The sequence below is a fragment of the Grammomys surdaster genome, unplaced genomic scaffold (genome assembly GCF_004785775.1).
Source record: "Grammomys surdaster isolate TR1022 unplaced genomic scaffold, NIH_TR_1.0 946, whole genome shotgun sequence".
In the NCBI taxonomy this organism is placed as follows: Eukaryota; Metazoa; Chordata; class Mammalia; order Rodentia; family Muridae; genus Grammomys; species Grammomys surdaster.
Window position 1 is genome coordinate 741,491 of NW_021605365.1, and position 13,830 is coordinate 755,320.

At 40.2% G+C, this 13,830-nt stretch overlaps 1 protein-coding gene across 1 annotated transcript in view; it reads left to right on the top strand.

The window, feature by feature from the left end:
• Hadha (hydroxyacyl-CoA dehydrogenase trifunctional multienzyme complex subunit alpha) overlaps positions 1–13,830 on the top strand; it is a 34,659-nt gene that overhangs the window by 6,381 nt on the left and 14,448 nt on the right. The window contains exons 2-9 of the mRNA XM_028782909.1: positions 254–295; positions 1,305–1,375; positions 1,487–1,620; positions 2,520–2,658; positions 4,421–4,540; positions 6,397–6,499; positions 12,805–12,927; positions 13,709–13,827. Of these exons, the coding sequence (XP_028638742.1) occupies positions 254–295; positions 1,305–1,375; positions 1,487–1,620; positions 2,520–2,658; positions 4,421–4,540; positions 6,397–6,499; positions 12,805–12,927; positions 13,709–13,827 (851 nt within the window). The remainder of the gene's footprint in view (positions 1–253; positions 296–1,304; positions 1,376–1,486; positions 1,621–2,519; positions 2,659–4,420; positions 4,541–6,396; positions 6,500–12,804; positions 12,928–13,708; positions 13,828–13,830) is intronic.

The window sequence follows — 13,830 nt, forward strand, 5'->3', positions numbered from 1 at the left end:
CACTCACTTTGTAGAGATGCACCCTCCTTTCTTTTCTGGGGGAGGGCATCTTCTCCCTGTCTTACTTACTGTCAGGATAATCATTTGACCTGATAATTAAAATGAGAAAGATACTGGATTAGCCACAATAATGGCCTAGAATACATTGTTCTGATTTGGGGGTTTATTAGCATAAATTCCAGTTTTTCTAATTTGGCAAATATTAAAGAAATTCTATTTCAGGAAGTAATTTTGAAACACTCTTTTCTTGCAGGCTGCATTTGCCGCAGCTTTACAACATCTTCTGCCTTGCTGAGTAAGTTTACTTTCTTGTTTATGTATTTAACATTGCTTTTTATAATCCTTTTGTTCTTCTAAATAATATAATTTCATTATATTTCCCATTCACTTTCTTCCCTCCAGCCCTTCCCACACACTCCCCTAGTTCCTCAAATTTATGGCCTCTTTTCCTTTGTTATTATATGATGTGTTTATAAAAAGATAAAAAGATAAAGAGAATATATTCTATGGGGAAGTGGTGAGGTATGGGGAAGGGGATGTCTCAGCGGGCCCATGGAGAGGCACCTCCCTTACCTGAGGGACCAGCCACAAGATGGTATAGTATAGAATAGAGTTTATTCAGGGCATGGGGAGGGGAGTTAAGAGGGTAGTAGAGGCAGAAAAAGACAGAGAGAGGGAGAGAGTAGAGAAGTAGAGTCCAGCCATGAGCACATGGAGAGAGGGAAAAGGGAATGGGGAAAGGGAGAGGGGAAAGGAAGCAGGGAAGAGGGTAAGAGAGGGAGGAGGGGACAAGCAGCCCCTTTTATAGTAGGCCAGGCCTACCTGGCTATTGCCAGGTAACTGTGGGAGTGGAGTTTAGACAGAATGCTAACATTATACATATGCATATGTATATGTGTGTGTACATATAAATATGTATATATTTATGTGTATATCCCTAAATATATACATGTGTGCATATATATTTATGCATACATATATGCACATATATACATTCCAATATGTATATATTATATGTGTATGTAGTATATGTATATATAACAACAAAGAAAAAGAGGTCATGGATTTCAGAGAACAAGAGGGGTGTATGGGAGAGGTTGGAGGAAAGTAAATGGGGGATATGTGTGTGGCGTGTAGCCCTAAATATGTGGTATGTGTTCATTCCTAAGTATGTTTGTGTGCAGCCCTAAATATAACTGCCAAGTACATATAATTATACTTGTACGTATATGATTTTAATATCACTTTGTAGATGTATTTTACAAACAGCATGTTTAGACACAAGTTTGTCTTCTCTTTTTTAGCCAGAACCCATATTAATTATGGAGTCAAAGGGGATGTGGCAGTTATTCGGATTAATTCACCCAATTCAAAGGTACCTGAACTTTCTTTAATTACATGTCTGCTGCATAAACAGATTTGACAGTGATAGTCTGTGTGTGAAATTTCCAGTTGAAACCCTTAGGTGTAGCTCTTTCTCATGTAGGTAAATACATTGAATAAAGAAGTACAATCAGAGTTTGTAGAAGTCATGAACGAAATCTGGGCCAACGACCAAATCAGGAGTGCTGTCCTTATCTCGTCCAAGCCCGGCTGCTTCGTTGCAGGTGCTGACATCAAGTAAGTTTATCTTGCTTGATTATGCATTTTTAAATAATACCTTCTCTAAAATAAGATAAAAGTAAATTCTCCAAAGGTTGGTTTTTTAAGTTATTTTCCAGGGTATAATAAAGCTCATGGAATAGAGGATTTGTTGCTTAAATCCTAGATGACTAAATACAGCTTTTCTTTAAGTTAACCAGGAGTGAATGCCTAGTGTTCATCCATCAGATCAGTAACCATTTAGTGTGCAATTTGGCAGTACTTAGCAAAATCGAAAGTACAGGGCCTGGGGAGGTGGTTCGGTGGGTAACATCCTGCTGCTCAGCCAAGGGAATCCAAGGGAAAGCTGGGCATGGTGAGTCTGGTGGTTTACTTTGTCTCAAAAAGTAAGGCGTGAAGAAGCCACGTGATGTTGGCTTCCACATGTGCCTACACAGGTGAGCACACGTGTGATACAAACACAGAAGATGTGGGGGCAATACATATGTTCCAGCCACATCCTCTCATCCACTAGTATATACTAAAGAAATCCTCCTCTATTCATAAGGGCCAGTCTAGAAGAATAATCAGGCCTGTATGCATACAGATAACGAAGCATTCGAAACAAGCTGCAAGTCAGTAGGAAAACAGGCATGTCTGGCAAGTAAAGACTACAAAATAACTTAAAGAATACAACCTTAGAGCTGTCTCATCTGATAGTGAAAATATTCACCAGTTGATGTTCTTGTTAGAACTTAGTGGTCAATAGTTTGTTATAGAGCAAAATAAATTGTGTAACCTGTTCCATTCTATGTTTGAAGACTCACTGCCAAATATTGATATACACTGAGATAAGTATATAATGGGTGAAGCATTATGCAAAATAGGTCACAGTTTCATCTCTCCTTTTGTGTTGTTTTTTTCTGTTGATATTTCAGCATGCTAGCATCTTGTACAACCCCCCAAGAAGCAACAAGAATATCACAGGAAGGACAGAGAATGTTTGAGAAACTTGAAAAGTCCCCAAAGCCTGTTGTGGCCGCCATCAGTGGATCCTGCTTGGGAGGAGGACTTGAGGTACAGAAGTGTTCCAGAGATGTACAGACTCTCTGACCCACTGGTGGGATGTGTCACCATAGCCCTTTAGGCTACTGTTTCACCTAAAAAAAGTAAAAGAACAGTTTTCTGAGTACAAGTGATTTTCTGCTGTCAAATGCCTGAATGGTTTTAATTCTTTTTTTGTTTGTTTGTTTTTGTTTTTCGAGACAGGGTTTCTCTGTGTAGCTCTGGCTGTCCTGGAACTCACTCTGTAGACCAGGCTAGCCTCGAACTCTTGAACTCAGAAATCCGCCTGCCTCTGCCTCCCAAGTGCTGGGATTAAAGGCGTGTGCCACCACCGCCCGGCCCTTTTTTTTTTTTTAATCAACCACTCAAAAGTACACTTTTTTCCCCCAATCTGCTTTATACTATTTTAATTACATGCAAGTATTAAGGTCAGTTCTAGGTTGAGGAACTAGCAATACAATAGATGCAAATAGTCAAGGAACAAGCAATACAATAAACACAAATTGTCAAAGAACTAGAAAGGCAATAAACAAAGTCCCATGATCACTGTTTCTAAGGGCTTATCAGGATGACCAAAATATCTGAGCCTACTTCCCTGTCCTAGCGCAAAGGGGTTTAGCTCTTAATTCCTGAGAAAAGGCAAGTGACTGCAAACGATGAGCAGAGGGAAGTTGTTTCTGTTTACAGCTCGGGTGTGAAGGCTTTCTCATATCTGAGTGCCTGCTTCAAGTTCACAGGGCAGAGATCCAGAAGTGTGAACCAAATTCATGTTAAGTTGGCTGAGTCTTACTTACAAAGTATACTGTGTGTGTGTGTGTGTGTGTGTGTGTGTGTGTGTGTGTGTGTGTGTGACAGAACATACAGTTTCTTGTGAGTAGTAAAGATGATAAGATTGAAGTGTTTTCAATGTGCAAAACTCTTCAAATAAAGTTAGAGTTTTTGTTTTTGAGACAGGATCTCACTCTGTAGACCAACCTGGCCTCAAACTCACAGAGACCTGCCTGCCTCTGCCTCCCAAGTGCTGAGGTTAAAGGCGTGCACCATAACCAGCTGAGAGAAGAGATTCTTACTAGATTGTGCTGTGTTTTAAAAAGAGAAAAAGAGCATTTATTGAGCATTTGTCACATATTGGGCTATATGCTGGGTTTTTACCTACAGTAATGAAAGAAACCTGGGCCTGATATGCAAAAGAATTTGATTAACAAGAAAATGGTTTCAGAAGTATTCCATATACAGTGTAGTTGTACCCAAAAGCAAGTGTAAGCAAGGCCTGTCAGGAAACTGCAGATATACCTGATCGATTGGAAGGGCTCTCCATTACTCTTGCCTTGGCCTGGGGCAGCTGGGTCTGCCAGCGTGGACCACTGTTACTGACTACGACTTGAGAAGAATTGTTAGTTATGATTGCTCTTGATTTTAAGACAAGGGTCTTGCTATGTTGCCAAGGCTGATCTCAAACTCATAGGCTCAATCCTCCTGCCTCAGACTCTTGTGTAGCCAGAACTATGAAAGTATACTTCTGGCTTGAGCTTTTTAATTAGTAAATTCCATTGCCAACAGAATATTTTTAAGGAGAAGAGCAACCTCAAAAGGGGCTAATAAATTACAAAAACAGATAGAAAAGGTAAATTGTAGAGTGCCAATGTCAGTCTAAGGAATCATGGTTTATTTTGTGGTTTCTGCTTTATAAATAATCTTTAGACCTGCCAACCTAGGTGCCAAAATGATCCAGTTACATTTTCTAACATTATAATTTTCTTTGATTTGTTTGAAGCTTGCCATAGCATGCCAATACAGAATAGCAACAAAAGACAGAAAAACAGTATTAGGTGTCCCTGAAGTGTTGCTGGGGATCTTACCAGGAGCCGGAGGCACCCAGAGACTGCCCAAAATGGTGAGTTTAATATCCCCCAATACCACGAGCTTGAGACTGCTGTATGGAAATACCCCATTAGATCTGCTCCATCTTGTACAAAATACATGATATAGACACTCTGTAGATTCAGAAACCAAGTAAGTTAGGAATGTAGAGGATTGTTGAGAGTTTTTTTTTTTTACTCCTTATACTTATTTTTTTCAGTCCTACAGAATTGTTGATCAGTCTTCTTTAGTCCCTTATGAAGCATAAAGATGATAAGTTACTCTCTTACTTTTCCAGAACATTAATTTGTTCCTCTTCTACACAGCATCTCTTAATAGTTTTTCAAAGCCAAGGGTCATAGTTCATGATAAGTAAGAGACAGAACTTTCCCATCCTTTCTCTAATTTGGACCATCCCCTTCTGTATTCAAAGGCCCAAAAAAGACACAATAAGCTTTTCAATTTCTAAGGAGAGTCATCCCTGGAAGCTACAGAGAAATTTCATATCAAACCAGAAGGCACTGAGCCTCAGAGCTTCTAACATTGTAGACTCCTCAGTGACGAGGGCTCAGAAGAGAGACTATGCAAGAAGTTCTTAAAAGTTAGAGTAGGAAAGGAGGGCTTTATTTCATTTGGTTGGTTTTCGTTTGGTTTTACAAGCCTCATTCTGTAGCCTAGACTTGCCTCACACTCTTGTGTCTATCCCCCGACCTCACCTGCCTGAGTGCTGGATTAACATATACCAAACTAGTAATCAAAATCATACACATCTCTTTATGAGAAATGTCTAGAAGATGTCTTGACATAAAAAGTTTTGTTGTATTTCTTTACTTGCTAGAAGTTCTTTCATTTTTTTGTTTTTGGTTTTCTTTGTTTTTAAGCCAAGGTCTTTCTATATGGTTGTGACTGTCCTGGAGTTCACTGTGTAGACCAGGTTGAGCTAAAACTCAAAAGAGATCCTCTTGCCTCCTGAGTGCTGGGATTAAAGGCATAAGTCTCCATACCCAACTATTTTGTTGGGCTTGTTTTGGGTTTGTTGTTGTTGTTATTTTGTTTTGAGTCAGGGTCTTCTCTGCAATTCAGACAGGCCTTGAGTCCATGATTCTCCTGCCTCAGCCTTTCAAAATCTAGGATTATAGAACAAACCAGACATCTGGCTAAAAGTCAAGTTTTCTAGAGTGTCAATTCTAGAATATCAATTGAGCTGCATGTTTGTTAAACTCAAAGGCTTCTTCCTGAAACCTTTGCAAAAATAACAAGTTTTTCATCTCAGAGTCTGTGCTATAGTTCCAATATTGGAATTTTGGGAAATAAGGAGGCTGAGAATTGAACCCATGGTTTTATGCATGCCAAGCAGACACTCCACCACTGAGCTACATTCTCAGCACTAGAGTTTTGAAAACTGTATAAATGATGGAAAACAAATTGAGAATGGCATGGGTCTACAATTTTAGTTCATGTAAAATAAATTTTCAACCTCATTAATTCCTTATGTTATTGAATTTAAAAGACACCATAAAGACATTTTCTTCTTTAGCTGGGTATCTAATCAGTATGTAAATTTTAATTTACTAATAAAAGGACAAAAAACTGGTTTGACTTTTCTTCTTTTTTAGAAAATATTATTACATTTATTTATTTATTTTGGGTGTACATCCACAGGTAGACCCGGGTGTGCATGTGGAGGGCAGAGGGCATCTTTCTGGAGTCAGTTGTCACCTTCTGCTATGAGAGTTCTAGCTACTAAACTTAGGCTGTCAGGCTTGATGGAAGCACTGTTTCCCACTGAGCACCTCACCAGTCCCACTTTCCCTCTAAAGTCTGTTTATTGATGGTTGTAACTGACTTACACCCTCATTCTACCTGTGCTGTCTCTTGCTTGCATGTTAGGTGGGTGTGCCTGCTGCATTTGACATGATGCTGACTGGTAGAAACATTCGTGCAGACAGAGCAAAGAAAATGGGACTGGTTGACCAGTTGGTGGAACCGCTGGGTAAGTGTTAACATGAGTCAGAATTTTGGTCATATGAACTTAATTATTTTCCGGAGGATTTGATCTCTTGAATATTAGTTAGGATGAAACTCAAAACTCTTAAGAAAGAAGTAACAATTTTTTGAGGAGTAACGTTTTCTTTTTTCTTTTTGCGGGTGGGGATTAGGGGACAGGGTGAGACGGGGTTTCTCTGTGTATCCCTGGCCATCCTGGAATTTGCTCTGCAAACCAGGTTGGCCTCAAACTCAGAACTCAGTGATCTACCTGCCTCTGCCTCCCAAGTGCTGGGAGTAAAGGCGTGTACTATCACCAACTAACAAGGAGTGATATTTTCTAAGAGCTAATAATCATTTTCACCCCCATATTGGTTTCTATTTATTGATTATTTGGATACCAACAATACAAGAATCAGTTCAGTCATTAGTGCTGTTGTAAGTCACTTGTGTTCTATCCATGTCTAAGCCTCCTTCAGTCTCTGATGGAGGTTCTTTGTTTTGTTGGAGTATGTGAGATTAAACCAGGGTCTTCTGCACACTGGGTCAATATTCCATCACTGAGTTGCATTCCTCCCTATGTGTTTTAGTAATACAATAAACACATGAAACAGCCAACTTCAGAATGTTAGCAAAAGATACTTACTTATGTGCTACTTTCATGCAATTTCTGGTGGCAATAGGAACTTCTAAAATGTACACTCATCACCTCCTGGTGTTTCTTAAATATCAATATGACTAAAGGCTCAGTGTGGTCGCCCGTGTCTGTAATCACTTGGAACAATGAGACAAATTTGAGCTACCTTGAGCTACATAGTGTAGAAAGTTCCAGGGCTACCTAGCGAGACCTTACATCAGAAAAACAGGCAGGAGCTATTGAGATGACTCTGGGTTAAGGCACCTGCCACCAAGCCCAGAGACCTGAGTTTGTTCTCCAGGATCCACACAGTGGAAGAAAAGAACTGACTCCTGCTAGTTATCCTGTGGCCTCTGCACACTCTCACTATGGCATGCATGTACACGCTTGCATGCACACACATGCAGACAAAAAGGTTTGTATGTCCGATCTCAAGGTAGGTTTGTTTTTACGATACTTATGTAATTTTCCAGTTTTCAATGAACAATTTGAGTTTTAACATATATACATAGTTATGTAAGTGCTACAACAGTCAGTTAAAACATTTCTAATATGTAGCTTTTTGTTCCTTCTCTCATTTAGCATGCTTTTGAAATACATTATCATTATTGCATATATCTATAATTTGTTTCTTTCTTCTAAAAATTCTTATATTTACTTATTACATGTGTTATGTGTGTATATATATATGCACATGCCACAACATACATATCAGAGGACAGCATGTTGGAGTTAGTTCTCTTCCTGCACCTTATGGGTTCTGAGAGTAAATTCAAGCCTCAGACTTGGTGGCAATGTGTCTTGAGCTGCCGAGTCATCCGCCTGCCCAGTTTGATCCTTCCTATTGAGAGCTGTTTTATTATATATATATGCCACAGTTTGTTTATCCATTCACCAAAAGTGTTGTTTCTAACTTGAGGCAGTTCTGAAGAAAGCTGCTGTGAGCGTTGATCCAAAAGCCTTTATGTGGACTTAGTTGTTCTTATTCTATGTGAGTACTCTATCTGTATGTATACCTGCATACCAGAAAAGGGCAACAGATTCCAGGGTAGATGGTTGTGAGCTACCCTGTAGTTGCTGGGAATTGAAAATCAAGAACTCTGGAAGAGCAGTGACATTCTCTAGCCTAACACAAGACTTCTATTACAGTTTAGAGCTTAGGCCTTTTGCTGAGACAATCTTCCCCTCTAGCTCATCTTAATCTGACTGTCTAGCCTGTAACCTATCGTGACTATCTCTCTGCCCTTCTCTGTGCTGCAATCTGTGTCTGTTCCATGTCCACTCTTGATTCTTTTTAAAATTAATTTATTTATTTTATGTATATGAGTACACTGGTCCTCTCTTAGACACAACAGAAGAGGGCATTGGATTCCATTACAGATGGTTGTGAGCCATCATGTGGTTGCTGGGAATTGAACTCAGGACTCTGGAAAAGCAGTCAGTGCTTTTAACTGCTGAGCCATCTCTCCAGCCTCTAACTCTTGATTCTTTCTTCTCCCTGTGTCACTCCTCTGCCTGGAAGTTCCACCTTCTTCTTTCTGTCGAGGTATTGGCCAGCAGCTCTTTATTACAACCAATCAACAGTGAGACAATCTCTGATACATTTATCAGTTGCCTTTAAACAGGTGAGGAAGGACCATTTAGTCTTTTACAAAACAGAAAACCTGGTGATGGGAAATAGAAATGACAATACCAAAATCCTGCCCGCACTTAACTCTCTGCTGGTACAGAATTAATAATTGAAAAAACAGAGACATGCCCTCACACAGTGTGAAGAAAGATTACCCCAACAGCTTCCTATATATGCTCAAATCATTTTGTTTGTGTTTTTAGAGTTCTTACTACATCTGGATACAACTGTCAAATATGTAGCTTGAGGATATTTTCTCCCAGTCAGCAGCTTCTCTTCTCACTTTCTAAGGTTAAATATTTTAATTTTGTGAAATCCAATGTATCAAGTTCATTATTATTACTATCACCATCATTACTCATGTACACACATGTACATACATGACATTACACACATGTGCAGGTCAAAGGACAATTTTATGCATTTCATTCTCTCCCTTAACTTTTACATGGTTTCTGGGGGTCAAATTCAAGTCACCAGGCTTGTGTTGCAAATGTCTTTACCATCTGGGCCACCTCTTCCTCTACCTTGAGGGGTTTTGTTTGTTTGTTTCCCATTTTGGGACCTGGGGGATTTTTGCAGATCATGCTATTGACTTGGTATATAAAAACTCCTTTCTGACGCCGGGCAGTGGTGGCGCACACCTTTGATCCCAGCACTTGGGAGGCAGAGGCAGGTGGATTTCTGAGTTCGAGGCCAGCCTGGTCTCCAGAGTGAGTTCCAGGACAGCCAGGGCTACACAAAGAAACCCTGTCTCAAAAAACAAAAAAACAAAAAAAGCTTTCTTTTTTTTTTTTTTTTGTTTTTTTTGTTTTGTTTGGTTTTTTTGGCCTCTGCCTCCCAAGTCCTGGGATTAAAGGTGTGCACCACCACCGCCCGGCAAAAAACTCCTTTCTGATTTAAGAAGCACAAACATTTTTCTCCTGTGCTTTCTTCTGAAACTATTCTTGTTTTTTTTCTTTAACATTGGTCTGTGATCCATTCTAGGTTAACTCTTACATGAGTGTCTTTATTCTTTTGCATACAAATACCAATGTTCTGCACCATTTTTTAAGAAAATTATTCTAGCTGGTCATAGTGGTATATTCCATTAATCAGAGCATAGGCAAGTAGATCTCTGTGAGTTCAAGGCCACTTTGTTCTATATAGCATATTCCAGGACAGGCAGAACTACTTTGAGAGACCCTGGCGCAATTTTAAAGAAAAAAAGGAAAATTATTTTTTTCTCCCGTGAACTACAGTGACATCTTGGTCAAAAGTCAACTAAATATTCTGTTTCCAGTTAACCAGCCTTTTGTCAAATCAACACAGTATGGTCTTGACTATTGATTTATCAGATATTATATTCCTCCAACTATGATCTGTTCATTCAAAATTATTTTTTTATATTAGTTGCTTTGCATTTGAATATAGATTCTGTAATCAAGATCACCATACCTACAAGGATTATAGATAATAATAGTACTTGCTAGAATTTTGATTAGAATATTGACTTAGTGTTTCCATTGCTGCGAAGAGACACCAGGACCAATTCTTGTAAGAGCAAACATTTAACTGGGAGCTGGCTTACAGTTTCAGAGGTTCAGTCTATTATCATGTTGGAAAGCATGGCAACATGCCCACAGACGTGGCATTGGAGGAGCCTACAGTTCTATATCTTGATCCTTCAGAAAGAGACTCTCTTCTGTCGGCAGCTAGGAAGAGCTTGAGCATAGGTTCAAAGCCTGCATACCCAGTGACACCCTACCTCCACCAAGTCCACACTTGTTCCAACAAAGCTGTGTGTACCTAACAGTGCCATTTCCCATGGGCCAGGCTTATTCAAACCACCACAGTGTTATGCCGTCAGAGTCATAGCTCTCAATTGAAGAGCTTAATTTTTCAGCAGGGTTCTATACTTATTGACTTATCAGTGAACATTTCAATTTATTCCTAGTTATTGCATAGTTTTAGGCCAATATGCTTTATTTTGCATTAAGTACTTGTTTATAGAAATGTAATTGGTAAGCTAACTTATTGTGAGTAAGTTATGTCCCTTTTTTGTGGATTACCAAGGCTTTACAACATATGCTACCATGTTCTGTGTAGGTAGTCAGCGTGACTTCTTCCCTCACTATCTGAATGTCGTTTGTTTCTTTTTCTGGGCTTTTGCTGTGGCTGAGACCTCTGTGCAGGGCTGGACAGGAATGGTGGGGGTACACAGTTCATTCCCAGTCCCAAAGGGAAGGAAGGATTTATCGTGGGTACAGTGGTGGCTGTAGGCTGTCCCGGATGCCCGTCATCAAGCTGAACATGTGCCCCTTTTCTCACAGTTTGCTAAGAACTGGGTGATAATCTTGTCAAATGTCTCCTTGATTTTTATTACAGTGATTTTATGATTTATTTTCTTTTTTAGTGTTGATTGCACTGATTTTTTTTTCTATCAAGCTAGCCTTTGCCTCAGGAATAAACTCCACTTAAATATAACAGTACCTCTCTTATAAATTGCTGGCTTGATGACCTATAAATAATATTTATGCCTGGTAAAGAAAATGAATGGTCTCATGGATAATTATGTTTTCTTACAGTATTTGCATGGTGTTAATGTCAGGCAGTGCTGGCGTCATGAGTTATAAAGTTTTTCCTTTCTCTTGTCTTTTGGAAAATTTTATGTAGAGTTGATATTTCTTCTTACTTAAATACTTAACAGAATTAACCACAAAGTCACATATGGAGTTGGAGGGTTCTCGTTTTTCTTTTGTTTTGTTATGTTTTTCTTTCTGGCTTAAATGGTTTTAGGGTTTATTTTAGTTTGTTTATTCTTGTTTTTTAGGATTTTATTTATGTTCACGTGTGAATCTAAGTATGAGTGTGCCCATATGTATGTGCATATGCCTTTGGAGGCCAGAAAAGGGCTTTGACTCCCATGAAACCAGAGTTACAGGGGTCTGGGAGGCGTTTCCCTGCTAAGGAAGCCTTGAACAAACAGGCTTTATGGAGCATGACAGAAAAGATGGCTTGGTAGTAGGGCAGAGTGTCGTTAAGATTCTCATTTTCTCAGTAAGAAGGTGTCAGCTGGTATTCTGAGGTAAAGAGACCTTGGAGGGAAGGTATATGGGCTCAGAATGGCAATATGAGGGAGAACTGTGACCTGTGACCTTGCCTGTACCTCCCCTGAGGACTGTAGTGTGGAGTGAGGACTGGCCATACTCCAAGTGTGGTATAAGGAAGGCAGTATTTCCCATGCTGTATTCCCAGTGTCATGTCCGTAGCCCTCAGGGAGTACCTCAGTTGGTCATGGTTCTTTGCCTAGTAGGATGACCTCCATCCTACAAGGTCTAGGCCACTCGAATCCTGTACTGGTGTTGTCTTCCTGCTTCTCTGGTGGTCTTCCCTGGCCTTAGGTAGTTCTCTTTCGTGAATGTGCTGAGCGGAGCTAGCCAAAGCCCTCCTGGGTGAGCCTGTCATGAAGCACATGCTCAGCACCTTCTGTTCACAGAGTCCCGTGGACTTGGCTGCCATGCAGGATGATGAGGAGAGTGACTTTCATGAACTCTCTGAGCTTTGGTTTAAAGGTTTAGTTCTGATTCTTCTCCACTCTGGTTCAAAACAATACAGACGTCTTACTGGAGTTATATATTTGTAGTAAGCTCCTCCCTCTAGAGACTTTGTTTCCAAAGTACTTCAAGTGTGTAGACTCTTTCTGTACTCCAGCGCCTTCTCCCAGTGCAGTTCATGCAGACTAAGGAAGAACCAAGGCTCATACATATAATCACACACTCCACTGAGCTTCACACATGATCTAACTCCTGCTTCCAGCAGGCTCACAAGCTAGCAGAAGCCAGAAATGGAAAATGAGTTGCAGTTTTAGTTAGGGTTACTATTGCTGTGGTGAAACACTGTGATCAAAGCAGCTTGGGGAAGAAAGGCTTGTGCCTCCACATCACTGATCATCACTGAAGGAAGGGTGGGAGCCTTCCTGCCACAGGCTTTGTCTGCCCAAGCTTGACTTACATTCCAGTCCTTGCAATCATTTTGTCATTGGTGTTGTATTTTGTTTTTACAGGACCAGGAATAAAATCTCCAGAGGAAAGGACAATTGAATACCTAGAAGAAGTTGCAGTTAATTTTGCCAAAGGCCTAGCTGACCGGAAGGTCTCTGCAAAGCAGAGCAAAGGCCTGATGGAAAGTAAGTGGCTCTGTTAACAGCACACAGCAGGGCTTCTGCCTGCCCCAAAAGAAAGAGAAAGGTGCTGGGTGTGTTGGCACAAGCCTCTAATCCCGGCACTTGGAAGGCAGAGGCAGGCGGATCTCTGTAAATTAGAGGCCAGCCTGGTTTATAAAGCAAGGTCCAGGACAGCCAAAGCTACACAGAGAAACTCTGTCTCTGAAAACCAGGAGAGAGGGAGGGAGGTTGAGAGGGAAGGAAGCATATGTAGGAGTAAGCTTTAAAAGGTATAATTCTGACCCGAGGACAAATCCTCAACTTCATACTAACAGCTAAAGCCAGTTTTTAAAGATATATTTGTTTATTTTATATATATGAGTACACTGTAGCTGTCTTCAGACACACCAGAATTGGGCATTGGATTCCATTACAGATATTTGTGAGCCACCATGTGGTTGCTGGGAATTGAACTCAGGACCCCTAAAGAGCAGTCAGTGCTCTTTTGAGCCATCTAACCAGCCCCTAGCTAAAGCCATTGTTTAAAGGCCTGTTATCTTGGAAATTTTTAAGCATTAATACAAGAGTAAACTATAATAGTGTAATAAGCTTCAAGTCCCCAGACTAAGCCTTAACACATACAAAGTCATTAGAGCATGTTAAGGCAGTGCGGCGCAAAGATGACGGCTCGGTTGTGTGCCTTCAGATGGCTACGATTACTGTAATGCTGTGAAGTCTGCAGGACGAATGGACAAGGGAGCCCTGGATCAGCTCAGTAAATGTCTAACCACTTTTTACCTTACAGAGCTGACATCGTATGCCATGACTATCCCATTTGTCAGACAACAGGTTTACAAAACAGTGGAAGAGAAAGTGAAGAAGCAGACCAAAGGCCTTTATCCTGCACCATTGAAAATAATTGATGTG